Below are 14,413 nucleotides of genomic sequence, written 5' to 3'. Positions count from 1 at the left end.
ACAAGTGTTGCTTTTTCTTTTGGATATGCAACCATACAACTGTTGTCTAATATTCAAAATATACAACTAATAAAAGGGTTTCCTTTTTGATAAAAATAAAAATTATTTTTGTAATAAAAATACAAAAAAAATAAAATTTACAATAATTTTTTTGTTCATACATGTGTAATTATTTTAATTAATAAATAAATTTGTGCACAATAAAAAATAATTATAAAAGAGACAAAATAACTAAAAATAAAATTCTAATTAAAATAGATATTAAAAAGTTCAATTAGTATTTCTAATACATGTTCATCAATAATTCTCAACAAAATAATAAAATTCTTGTCTAACAATAATTGTCATAACAAAATAGTAATTAATATTTATCAAAATAATGTCAATCTATTTGCATATTTTATATCTATGCTTGACTTTGTTGGAACAATCTGATAGTGTGTGGTATGATGAACTCAAAATCCTCTTGCCTCCACTGAGTCCAATAACTGCTGCATTTAAATGAATTGGGGTTTAGTTAAAGTTGCATTTAAAAAAAAATTGAAACATAAAAGGTGCAATAACGGAAAATGATGCATGGTATGTGTTTGATGAAGTACCTGAGTAAACTGAGAAAGAGAAATGCAATGAAAAGATAAAAATGACTGAAACATAAATTTGAAGGGGAAAAAATGAAAAGATAAAGAAATGAAACAACTCCCTTGACAATTTCTGTCATTCCTGCGAATGAAACAGCAGTTACTAGAGTCTGTTGCAGTGACAACATGCATCACTCTCCAACATAGCCACATTATTTCAGCAATGAGGAAAAAAATTTCTTCCTCACAATAGCACAACGCTACAAAAATAAGTAATTAAAAAGGAAAAAGAAAAAAGATGATTGATTAAAAATAGCAAGCGTGTATTGCAGAAGCCACCATGAAGTAAGATGGCAGAAGACAGAGAAAGCAAAGGCCAAAAATGTTGATAGTCCATTCCCAATAAATGATAAATCACAAAAATTACTGCAAATTTTTTTGTTATACCTGGTCATCACTTTGGATCACGAGTTGATGAGGAAGGACGATCGTTGCCATTCGAACATTGCTTACTATTTATATCATGTGTTGATTCCTTGGCTCGTAATAAAGATAGTGCTTCATCAATATTTGTGCCAAGAGAACTCTGTTGCAAGAGAAGCTTCACAAGATCCTCCAAACTTTGGACTCTATCTTTTGTCTCATGAAGTTCAGTTTTCATTGAACTTATAGTCTCTGCATGTTGTTGCTTAATTTTAGCAATCTCCCGTTCTTTCTGCAGAGATATTTTTGTGATTGTCCTCCCATAACATCGAACTCTTCCTGGTTGTTCTTTGCCAAATACTGCAGTAAATGCTTTCTCGGAAGTGTCTCCAGCTTCTTGGTGACTCTTAAGTTTATCCTATTAAAAAAAATAACAATTTTAGCTTGTTCCACTCACTGATTCTCATGCTTCTTTCCAAAACAGCCTAAAAGTAAAGGTGTTATGTCATGGCTATTTCCTCGGTTCAAGAAGAAGCATAGCAAGAATGTGATTATGAGTTCCCCAAACAGAACTGAATCTGAGAAAGTTTCTCAAGTTCTTAAGGACATGTGAATAGTTTCAATTGAGACACTCAAGAGGGAGTTAATGGAAGCAAATAAGAGTAGGGATGCAGCATTAATGAAAGTTTCTGAGATGAGAACTTCATTGGAGAACTTTTAATACTTTTAATAATGATATAATGAACATATTAAAAGTTAAAACTTAGATTTTATGTCCTTTTCACAAAAATTGTATTCACTTAATAATATGTATTTTAGAAACACACATTTTATTTAAGTTGATGGCTGAGAGCTCTGTTTACCAGTCATGTCCATATCAGCTACCCATTAAATATAAATAGATGACAGAAATTAAAGGATGATTTGATTAATTTCAAACCTAAAAATGCAAGCTGTCTTAAATTAATGCCTACCAAATCCCAAACTCTAAAAGGACACGGGACACTATTGTGAGTTTGTGACAAGTCACTGTTATTTTAATTAGAATTAAGAGATAATATATCATTTAACATTTGTATCTTTGACTTCTCGCCTGCTATATCTAAATAAATTAAAGCATAAGCAATTCACATGTATATTTTAATTATGGACCCCACAAAACATGATCATGTATGTTTTAAATCTACTTAATTAGTTATTTATAAATTATATTAGCTTTCAAGAAGAATCCTCCTCCAGGGAAATTGACTTTGAAGGCTCTAAAATCAAGATATATACATATTACATACTATAACAATACTTTTTAAGTTTTATACAGGACAATCTGACTTAAAATAATACTGTAAATTAAGGCAATTTTATTTTAGATCAATTTGTAAATTAAGGCAGTTCTACTTCAACTTATTATGACTTACAATAACAGCTTGTGTTCCTGAATCAAGCTCTTTTCCTTTTCGTCCAGTTCGAGTTGCAACAAACACATCAACCTGTGATGGGTCTTCTTTGTTCTCATTCATTTCACGCTACAAGTAAGGAAAAAGAGTATTAAAAATGGCCAAAAATAATATTTATCTAGTTTTAAGATGGTCATTATACAACAAGAAAAAACTTATAAAAAATCAAAATTATTACCATTTCATTACGCACTCTTGCAAAACTTATAGGTCCCATTCGATGTTGATGTTGTTGCTTTTTACGATTTTCAGAATTTAAACGAGATAGAGCCTATACCCAAAAAAATTAAAGGGAGTTATATGTAATAAACTAAAAGCATAAAAAAAGACAAAGAAACAGAATTATTTATTCTACAACTCACCTTAACAGAAGGAATACTCCAATATGCAATTAACTTTTGAAATTGAACTTCTGGAATATCTAAAGGGCGATTTTTCAGCATATCTTCAATGTTGTTATATCTCTCAAAATGCTTTCCCTTGATTCTTGTTTTGTAACCTTTCCAAGCTTCTCGAACACCAGTCATCACCCACCCTTTCCCCTCTTTTGGAAGAATGAACTTTGACTACGAAAAAGTACAAAACAAAAATTGTAAATGACAATTCAAGAACACTAAAAACAAAGACAAAACTGCAGTGTAAAACAGCAGCTATATATTTTCACAAAACTACAGCTAAGCCATACAAAATTGAAAATTTTCAGATCATAAAAAATAGATGAGAAATAAAACACTTACATTAATATATTTCCATATGCGCTTTTTGACTTTGAGGGGCACAGCTTTCCAACTAGTGTACATCAATGTTATGAAATCACTATTCCTTCCCATTGTTCCAATAAAGTAAGTTAAATCATTCACTCTTCTTAGAGTTGGTCCCACTGCTTATCCTTTATAAAAAGTCACCTCTTCTCTTTCTTCCCAACTTCTTGCATGGATTTTAGCACACCTTGTTTTTCCTCGTGTCCTTCTAGTCTTTGGAGTATCTATAAATATGTGCAATTTAACCATTTAAATGAATAGATTAGCAGTTTCCAGGAAAGTAATAAATTAAATTTCTAATTAAATTACTATTAAAAGGAAACAAAGTATGTGATGATGCAAGTATTGGTCTTAGCAGTTCCAAGAATAGATACAACTAACCATCCGGCCTGATTTTGACTCAACAAAATCATGGTCACCGGAAAGGAATTAAGATACAAAACCAGAGAATGAATAATTAAGATACTAATTAAGATAAGTTACTATTATTGGTTGTGTTATGCAATTCAATCTGAGGCTGCCTAGGGAATAAAGGAATCCCAAATCTGAAGCATGACCATAGTATGAACAGAAATAAATAACAAACTAACTTTTCCAGTAAAATATGAACCAACCTCAGGATGCATTCAGTATTGGGTCTTCAACATTTTAACTGGATAGCCAGCTTGCATCAATCTTTCAAATAAGCTTGTGCCATATCTTAAAGCATGAAACAGAAAATAGCACAAAAGTAGGGTATTAAGCAGAAGAATAGTTTTATTTAGTTAGAAGATATGCTTATCATCAAAAGAATTGTTTACCCATGATTCTTAGCAACATCTGAAATTACAGCTGCTGGAAGCTGTGCAGGATCACCAACCTTAAAACACAAATGCCAAAAATTAAAGTAGCAGTGGTGATAACGCTATACCAAATATGACCCCAACAGTGCTTAGTCAAGAATATTTAAACAAGTTCAATAACTGATGCACAACAACACATCCATTTTGCCAGACCCTATATAAAATATCAGTAAATTCATATTACTAGAAATCTCATTTCTAAATATCATGCCAAGTCCTTTGGGTTAGGAGTTACAACAAATAAAGAACTTGCTTTCTTTAAAGATGCTGTCTCAATGTATCTATCTTGCTTGAAACTTGTATTACATATATAAAAACTAGGACTGTCGTTTCTAGGATCCTTTGATAATTTCACTATAAAAAAAACATAACAAGACACTGCATATGACATAAGCATAATGATTTGTCCATATTTATGGCATCAAATTACAACTTGGTAGCAAGCACAGTCAACATGCAAAAGAAAAATTCAAATTATTCCCAGAGAGCAGGGTAAAGCACAGCTGCATCTAAAATTACAGAGGGCATGGTAAGAAAAAAAAAGTTGAATCCTAAAAGCAAATGGCAAATCAGGTTCATGTTGCAATGTTGCATGAATTTAAGCCAGATACAAAAGTTACATAAAAGATGGAAGTGATTCCATTCCGTTGTATAAAAAGAGGCCATTTGATCTATGGAGCAGTATGAGAAGAAGCAAGCTGGTAGCTCTCTGCTCTTCACTCGAAGCTCCAAATATACAAACAAAACTATGCTCAAACTCCACACCCACATGCACACACATGACCCAAAAACACAAATACAATGAAAGCAAAGACCTTTCAACTGTAACAGTACCGCATAATTACATCAAGAAATAAACAAAGATTTTTCCTTTGCATGAAAGACACACCCCCAATACTATAGGGGAGAAAAAAGAGCAAAAGAGATGGAAAACAATAAGCAAGTTCCCTAAGGATCTGAAGAACAGTTAAATAAACAGCATGGTAACAAAAAGGGTTGACAAAATCATTTAAAAAAGAACGGATCAGAGTGTTGCACGAATAGGAGATGTGAGAATCCATAAAGAGAAAGGCAATGAAGAGAGAGTAAAAGGGGCTTACAAGAGGGAGAAGGGGATGAAGAAGGCGGCGGTGGTTGGTAGCAGCGGAGAAAGCCAAGTGATTCACGAGACAAAGGGAAAGGAATGCTGTGCCTTTCTGTTTTCTTTATTATTTTATATTTATATATAAAAACACAGGAAGAGACGAAGGGTAAGTGTTAATTGTGACCGACCCGACCCGATTCGCCATGCACATGTAACACATCTTGCATTTCATACACAACTTTAGTCACTAGCCTCCTTTTTGTCATCTACCAAAAATTAAATTGCATACAGTATCTAAAGTCTACAACATCCTTTGGAAATATCATAACCTAAGAATAAAAATAATAAAAAGGTTTTGGACTAAAACAAACAAACTATGGGCGCATATTCAAATTCAATTGGATCACCAAAAATTGTTATTTTATTTAAACGGCCAAAACTTTCAAGCACAACGGTGATGCGAGCAGTGACAAGCACAACGGCGATGCGAGCAGCGATGAGCACGACAGCGCGCGAGCAGCGACAAGCACGACGGCGATGCGAGCAGAGAGGAAATCGAACAAACAAGGGTAAATCGCGCAGAAGGGTTTGAAATGGTTGGGGTTAGGGTTTCTAATTGAAAATAAGGCTTGGAATTTTATTTTGAACTCAGTAGGATTTGAATCAGTGCAGAGGATAGTCGTCGGTGGTTTATTGATGTCGTCATGGCTGCGCCACCACGCTGAGGAATTGTAGCTGCTGCTATGGCTAACAAGTGCAACACCTCTCGCACAATGAGAAGAGACGTGGGTGGGTTTCAGGTTCTGATTTGGACTTGGGCTCTTATTGGTCCAGGTCCTTGGCCAAAAAAAAATCAGTAAATAATATATAAATTATAAATATGTATTTTGTGCTAAGTTAAAAGAAGGAAAAAATATATTTTTGTTAAAATATTGGAGAGAATGTCAAAATTTTAGAGAAAAAATTTTAGTTGAGTTTTGGCAACATTTATAATGAGAAGCTTATTAAAAATTGTAAGAACAATACTTATAAAGTGTAATATATAAATATCACAAATGTTGCTTGTTTAATTTACAAAAGCAACATTTTTACTTGTACTTTAATTAATCAAAAAGTACTTGTACTTTAATTGATCAAAAAGGAACATTTATAGTATGTTGTTAAGAAAGAGTTGCAACAGCTTTATTTTTATGTAACAAATATTAAATGTTGTCTTTAGTTAGTTTAGATAACACTTTTTGAGTGTTATTTGCAGGATATGTTGCAATAGCTAAAAAATGTTGTAGTGTAATCACACTTGATGAATTATAAAATAAATAAAAAGTATAAAATTAAAATTTATAGACAAATTTAAATTTAAATATAGATATTAATTTCATATTAATAAATATATTTTTTAATAAATAAATATATCATAATTTTTTGACATACAATTTATCGACACCTAAATTTTACTGGTCTAGATTCAATTTTAATAACTCAAAAATAATGTAATTTTACTGAATTTAAAATTAAATAAAAATCTCAAAATTAAATTTGATCATTATTTAAAGTCGAGTCTAAATCAAGAAAAACTCGATTTTACTGACTATGTACACCCCTACATGCATGTATATATAATGAAAAAGTATAAGAAATTAATACATGTGCTGTACAATATGTATGTATATAATAGAATTAATTTATGTGATCAACTTTAAATATTTTAAATTAGATATTCGATTTAGTAGGATATATTTATTATTCTTTGTATCTAAATAATTAGTTTAGATAGTATAAATATATTGCCAAATAAATAATTTATTATACATATTATAAAGATAGTTCATTGATTCCTGAGTAGAATTTGTATATAAAACAAAACAGGTGAAAGCGAGACACACTCTCACCAAATATTAGTAACCGCAAATCATGCACTTTAGAAACACTGAAACACCGACGACGGCACATTTTGGATGAGAAAAAAAAAATTCAATACATTCATTGGATTCTTGACCCCGCATCACACTCCCAAATAGCAAAAGTAATTATTATTATGTACACCAAAAAAAAATTATTATTATTATTATTATTATTATTATTATTATTATTATTATTATTATTTACGATACTTTTTAATTTATTATAGATTTAAACTTTATTTAAGAGTTTATTGTTATTGGCCATTGAATTATTATATGTATAAAAAAAATTCGAACTTTTAATACTTATTTAAATAGACAAATAAATTAATTATTCGATCAATTCAAATTAATTATATTATTATTATTATTATTATTATTACACGAAAAGTTTAGCTTCTATAAAAAATCAAATGATGTTCAATGTGTTAGACTTAATATAATTTTTAATATACATTATGAATGTGTGTGGTTCAAGTATTACTTTGTTATAAAGATTCCATTCTCATGAGAATTAAAGATATCCAAGAAGAAGGTGGGAATTGAAATGATGGTAGTCTGATTCCCTTAAATCAAACTTGTTTAAAAATAACTTTTTAAACTTTGAACTAAACATGGAAATATGATATTTTCATCTTAAAATTTTTAAGAATTATTTATAATTCCTCCAACCACACACACCTTATAAAATTATTATTCACATGAAAGATTTTGAAATTTATGACTATTATAAATAAAATGAGAAGAGTTACTAATTTTGATCCATGATGATAATAATATTATAAAAAATTCACTTTATCTATTCTTTTGCCTTCTTAATTATTTCTTCAATTAAGTTGTTGATGGTGAATGAAAAAGAAAAACTTCATCGATAGAAAAAGAAAACTGAATTTTGATTTCTTTTTCATAAAAACCAACTTCCATCAAGTTAGTTACATTTCAAAATAATCATGTAACTTCTTTTATTTATTATTTTAATTAAATATTTTATTAAACTAATAAAATAAGATACATCACACACATGAGACATCATATAATAATATAATTTTTTACATTCTCCTACTTGGTTCATGTCTCGTTATTTCAATTGATGAATTAAGAAAATATTTATCATAATGCATATTTCTAAGCAATTACTTGCATAACTTAATTTATCATGATAAGAATAAAACTAACATGAGTCATAGCGGTTGTATGTCACCTAATCGACATAGTCCCTTCTATATACTACAAAGTTAGCCACATTTTAAATATGAGCCATAAATAAAAAGTATATACTATATAATATAATTAGTCCAACAATAATGTCTTCCTTGCAAAACAATACTTGATTATTCTAATTCTATTATGTATACAACAAATTGAAAATCAGATAATATATAAACATTAATTTATTTGAGCTCAAAATGTCAATATTCATACAACACAAACTTCATTAAACATACATTGACCCTTTAAACTCATAATACCATCCTTTCAACATAACTAGTAAATATTTTGGGTGGTAACCCTTTGGTCAAAGGATTAGCAACCATAATATTGGTGCTAATGTGCTCTATTGACACTCTTTGTTTTTGAACTTCTTTAACAGCAAAGTATTTCAATTCCATATGTTTAACACCTTTGGAATACTTGTCGTTTTTAGAAAAGAAAACTGCTGTAGAGTTATCACAATAAATTTTCAGCGGCCTAGCAATACTGTCAACAATTTCAAGTCTTGAAAAGAAGTTCTGCAACTACTTAGCCTAAATCATGGCCTCAAAGTACGCCACAAATTCAACTTCCATTGTAGAAGTAGCAATTATTGACTGCTTTGCACTCTTCCATGATATTGCTCCTCCAGCTAAGAGATACAAATAACCAAAAGTGAATTTTTTTTGTATCTACACAACCGACAAAATCTAAATCTGAATATCCAATCACTTCAAGGTGATTAGATCTCCTATAAGTAAGCATGTGTTCTTTTGTCCCTTGTAGATATCTTAAAACTTTCTTTGCAGCTTTTCATGATCCAATCATGGGTTACTTTGGTATCTATCAAGCATACCAACTGCAAAGCTGATATCTGACCATGTGCAAGTCTGAGCATACATCAAACTCCCAACAACATATGCATATGGAATTTCTTCCATATGTTTCTGTTCCAAATTATTCTTTGGATATTGCATGAGACTAAACTTGTCTCCTTTTTCAATTGGAATGGATGATGCTGAGTATTATGCCATTCTGAATCTCTCTAATATTTTATTAATATATGATTTCTGATATCTATCTCAGAATATTTCTATTCCAATCACATAACTTGCCTCACCCATATCTTTTATTTCAAAGTTATTAGAGAGATATTTTTTAGTCTCGTTTAATAGACCAAGATCATTAGATGCAAGTAAAATATCATTAACATATAGAACTAAAACAATGAATTTACTCCAACTGACCTTCAAGTATATACACCGATCAACGGTATTTTTCTTAAATCCAAAGGACAGAATGGTATCATTAAATTTGATAAACCATTGACGGAATGCTTGTTTAAGTCCATATAGTGATTTCTTAAGTTTACACACTATTTGTTCTTTTCCTTCAACCAAAAATTTTGTTGGTTAATCCATGTAAACATCTTCCTCTAAATTCCCATTAAAAAAGGTAATTTTTACATCTATTTGATGTAACTCTAAGTCATAATGAGCCACCAAAATTAAGATAATCTTTAAAGAGTCTTTTCTAGAAATTGGTGAAAAAATCTCTTTGTAATCAACACCATCATTTTGAGTAAAACTTTTGGCAACAAGACGAGCCTTGCAACGTTCAAGGTTGCCATGAGAGTCTCGCTTAGTCTTAAAGACCCATTTACACTCAATTTCCTTGCATCCTTTAGGTAATTCCACAAGGTTCCATACTTTATTTTGTTCTATTGATTTAAGCTTATCTTTCATGGCATCTAGCCATTTATCAGTATTATCATCATTAATGGCTTATGAGAAAGAAATTGGATCATTGGCAACACTCAAATCATTCTCTAACTCTTGTAAATACACCACATAATCATCAGAAATAACAAATCTTCTTTCTCTTTGAGACTTTCTTAATGTCATTTCTTGTGATTGTTCTATTATCAGCTCCTCATTAACCATGGGATTAACAAGTTCTTGTTCCTCTTGATTGTTATTTAGTCCAACAACAATAGGATCAATAATTTGTTGTTCCTGTTGATTGTGATTAGGCTCAAAATAGCATTTGAAATAACAACTCTAGAAGTAAAAGTACAAGTTGAAGGAACTTGAATTCTTACTTCTTTAATCTCCACATTTTGTGAAGCTGTACTCCCACTAGTCTCACCATTCTCAATGAATCGTGCATTTTCAGTTTCAATTATTCTTGTACTATGAATAGGACAATAAAATTTATACCCCTTTAATTTTTCTGGATAACCAATAAAATATTCACTGATTGTTTTTGCATTCAGTTTCTTTTCTTGCAAATTATAAACTCTTATTTCTGCTTGACATCTCCAAACATATAGATGTATTAAACTAGGTTTCCTCCCAATTCATAACTCAAAAAGAGTTTTAAGAACTGTTTTAATAGGAATCCTATTTAACAAATACATAAAAATTTTTAAAGCATACATCCACAATGATATAAGTAAAAATGCATTACTCATCATTGTCCTAACTATTTCTATTAAAGTATGATTTTGCTTTTCTGATACACCATTTTATTGAGGTGTTCCTGGCATAGTGTATTGAGCACATATACCACGTTTTTTTAAAAATTTAGCAAATGAACTTGGATTTTGCCCTCTTTCATCGCATCTTCCATAATATTCACCACCTCTATAAGATCTAACAATTTTTGCCTTTTTGTCTAACTATCTTTCTATTTCATTTATATAAATTTTTAAAGTATTAACTGCTTGAGATTTATCATAAAGTAGATAGACATAACTATAACGTGAATAATCATCAATAAAAGTGATAAAATATTTTTTATTGAAAGAGTTTACATTAAAAGGTCCACATATGTCAGCGTATAATTTTAAGAAGTTGGATACTTTTTGTGATTCCTTTTTTTTGTGTGTTTTGTTTACTTTTCTTTAATACAATCTATATAAATATTGAGATAAGTGAAATTCAAATTTGGAAGGATGTCATTTTTTATCAATCTGTCCATTCTTTCTTTGAAAATGTGACCTAAATATTTATCCCACAAGTAAGCAGAACGTTCATTTACTAAACTACATTTAGTGCTAACTTTATGATGCAAAGTCATAAGTGATTCAGCATATAAATCATCAAGATTAAATTTATATAAATTATCAGAAAGTATGTCAGATCCAATCATATAGTTGTGCTTAAACAAACTGAAACAACTATTAGCGAAATTAAAAGAGTATCCAGTAACATCAAGTTTAGATAAAAAAACTAAATTTCTATAAATACTTGGTAGATAAAAAGTATCTAGCAAATCTAAATAATGTTCAGTGTCGAGAATCAACCAATAAGTCCCAACAGCTTCTACTAGAGTTTTATCTTTATTTTTCATGTAGACAAACTTTTTATTTGGTCTTATGATTTTAGCTATAAAGAATCCCTGTATCGATTTAGAAACATGAGTCGTATCTCCAGAATCAATCCACCATGTATTACGAGAAACTTTAACTAAGTTTGATTCAATACATACATAAATATAATTAAATTTATTACTTTTCTTTTCAAACCAAGCATTTCTCTTTGGACAATCATTTTAGAAGTGTCCAAATTTCTTGTAGAAATGACACTTATCTTTCTTCTAAATTTTAGAAAAGGACTCAACAGTCTTTAATGGTCCCTTTTTCTTTTCCTTTCCATGCTTCTTTCCAATTTTCTTTCCAACTCCTTGATGTTCAGGTAATGGATGGAATGATTTTCTTGATTCTTAAGCTTGGTTTCCTCTTGAATTGACATACTATGCAACTCATGCACATTCCATTTATCCTTCATAGTATTATAGTTTATTTGGAAAGGACTATACTTAGACAGAAACGAGTTTAAAATAAATTGCACAAGAACATTTTCATACACTTCTATTTTCAATGACTTAAGTTTGCTGCAATATTTGTCATTTCAATGATATGTTTATGCATGGTACGAGAACCAACAAATTTTATGGTGGTTAAAGTACCCATTAATATCTCAGCAAGAGACTTATCAGCAGTTTGGGAGCACTCTTCCACAAGTAGGACTGTCAAACGGATTAGTCCGACCCGTTAAGCTCGCGGGTTAAACGGGGTGGCTTATTTAAGCCCGTTTTATTCGCGGGTCAGAATTTTCTAATCCAGACCGTTTATGGTAAGTTCGATGGGTTAAACAGGTTAGCCCGTTTATCATTTTTTTTTAAAAAAATATTTTGACAAAAATACCACATTTAGGTCAAAAAAACATTAAAAAAATAATATTTTTTTAGTTGATGGGTTGGATTTTCTGGTTGGATCGAAAGAAATATTAGCTGAAAGTGCTACTTTTTTTAATATAAAAAAAATAAACGGGCCACCCGTTTAGCCCGCGAGTTAGCCCGTTTAACCCGTCATTTTTTTCGGGTTAATCAGGCTCAACCCGTTTAGCCCGAAATTTAAACGGACTTAATTTTAGAGGCAAAACTCACCCATTTAAACGGGTAAACGGACTGACCCGATGGGTTTAACCCATTTTGACGGCCCTATCCACAAGCTTCATAAATTATTTAGCATTATCAGACTTGGGAAGAGCTGACTTAATACTGTTTGCTATGCTCATCCACATAAATATAAGACTAAGTCTGTTTGACCTTTTCCAAGATTTATAATGAGCTTTTTTTTCATTGCTACTAAGAACATTAATAGCAGTAGGTTTCTGAATTTAAAGTGCCAAATCAAGATCCAAGACACCAAGGTGAAATTGGACTTGTTCAGATCAATCAGAAAAATTCAGCCCATTAAACATTAGAACAGACATAACATGTGAATGCAATGCAACAGAAAAAATTATTACAATTATCACATACTTAATATTAACACTTTGAGTTATAAGATAATATATCATTTAGATTCAAAGAGCATTTATAGAAACATTCAAAAATATATTTTTAATATTTTTTTTGAGTGATATATCAATATACAATAGCACAATGATGCTAATAAATTTAACTTTATTTAGTAAAAATACATGCACTAATTAAAAATATTTAATATCTTTAAATATTTAAATACTAATAACAGATATATGCTAACAATTATGTATTAATTATAAGATTAACTAATCAATCTTTGGATAATTCTTAAATATCTCATAATAATAAACTTCAATTAACATATAAATAATTATCATTTAGCATTTTTTTTATATGTAATTAATACAAAATAATAAACAGAATTAACTAAAATTTTTAAATTTGATTGGTGATTAACAAATCTCAAAATTTTAGTACAAAATTTTTTTTACTGTTCCCAAAAACTAAGCAAATTAAAGGAATAGGATAATTTCATCACACAAGTAACACAGCACACGAGTAACACATGGCTTTTAATTCTTACAGTGTCAATATATGTTTTTAAAAACAAAATCAATTATTCCTAATTGTCAATTATGTATGCGAATAAATTTTATTTTCATGGATAATTATAAATTTCACAACCTAAAACTCTGATATCACATGTTAGACTTAATATAATTTCTAATATACATTATAAAATTATTATTCAAATATATAAAAGATCTTAAAATTTATGACTATTACAAATAAAATGAGAAGAGTTACTAACTTTAATCCATGATAAAAATAATATTATAAAGAGTTCACTTTGTCTATTCCTTTGCTTTCTTAATTATTTCCTCAATTAAGTTATTAATGGTGAGTAATAAAGAAACTTCATAGATAAAAAGACAGGACTGAATTCTGATTTATATTTTATAAAAACCAACTTTTATCAAATTAGTTACATTTTAAAATAATAATGTAATTTTTTGTATTTATTATTTTAATTAAATATTTTATTAAACCAATAAAATAAAATACATCACACATATAAGATATCATATAATAATATAATTTCTTACACAATGTATATTAAAAATAATTTATGTATATTTATACATATTAATTTACATACTTTTTAATTAAATAATCAGCTACTCAAATCTGTTATATATATAATAGAACCATCAATTATACAATCGACGAATAATATAATAAATATTTTATGAGATATTTAATATTATTTCTATCCACAATAATTATATTTGATAACTATTTTTTCTTTCTTTCAAATGATTAAGAAACATATATATGTACGTTTTAGTTAAGCATCTCATATTCAAATTTCGAGGGTGGAAAGAATTCTGCACAAAGACCTA

The 14,413-nt window shown here is 29.4% G+C and overlaps 1 protein-coding gene across 3 annotated transcripts; it reads right to left on the bottom strand.

Moving 5' to 3' along the window:
* Positions 1-232: 232 nt before the first annotated feature.
* On the bottom strand, positions 233-3,319 carry LOC107462550 (uncharacterized). Of its 3 annotated transcripts, none has more exons than XM_016081152.3 (6): positions 3,193-3,319; positions 2,818-3,021; positions 2,634-2,726; positions 2,417-2,524; positions 1,026-1,419; positions 233-838 (listed from the first exon to the last, which is right to left on the bottom strand). In XM_016081152.3, exons 1-5 carry the CDS (start codon positions 3,283-3,285, stop codon positions 1,033-1,035), a joined length of 885 nt encoding a protein of 294 aa, XP_015936638.1. In that variant the 5' UTR covers positions 3,286-3,319; the 3' UTR covers positions 233-838; positions 1,026-1,032. The 3 variants fall into 3 exon arrangements, with proteins under 3 accessions (XP_015936638.1, XP_015936640.1, XP_015936639.1); XM_016081154.3 differs by having other exon boundaries at positions 233-491; XM_016081153.3 differs by having other exon boundaries at positions 233-488.
* Between the last annotated feature and the right edge of the window lie 11,094 nt (positions 3,320-14,413).

Source organism: Arachis duranensis, chromosome 8, assembly GCF_000817695.3.
Source record: "Arachis duranensis cultivar V14167 chromosome 8, aradu.V14167.gnm2.J7QH, whole genome shotgun sequence".
NCBI classification, from domain to species: domain Eukaryota; kingdom Viridiplantae; phylum Streptophyta; class Magnoliopsida; order Fabales; family Fabaceae; genus Arachis; species Arachis duranensis.
Note: the sequence above shows the minus strand (reverse complement) of the source record. Positions and strands in the feature narration are given on the sequence as shown.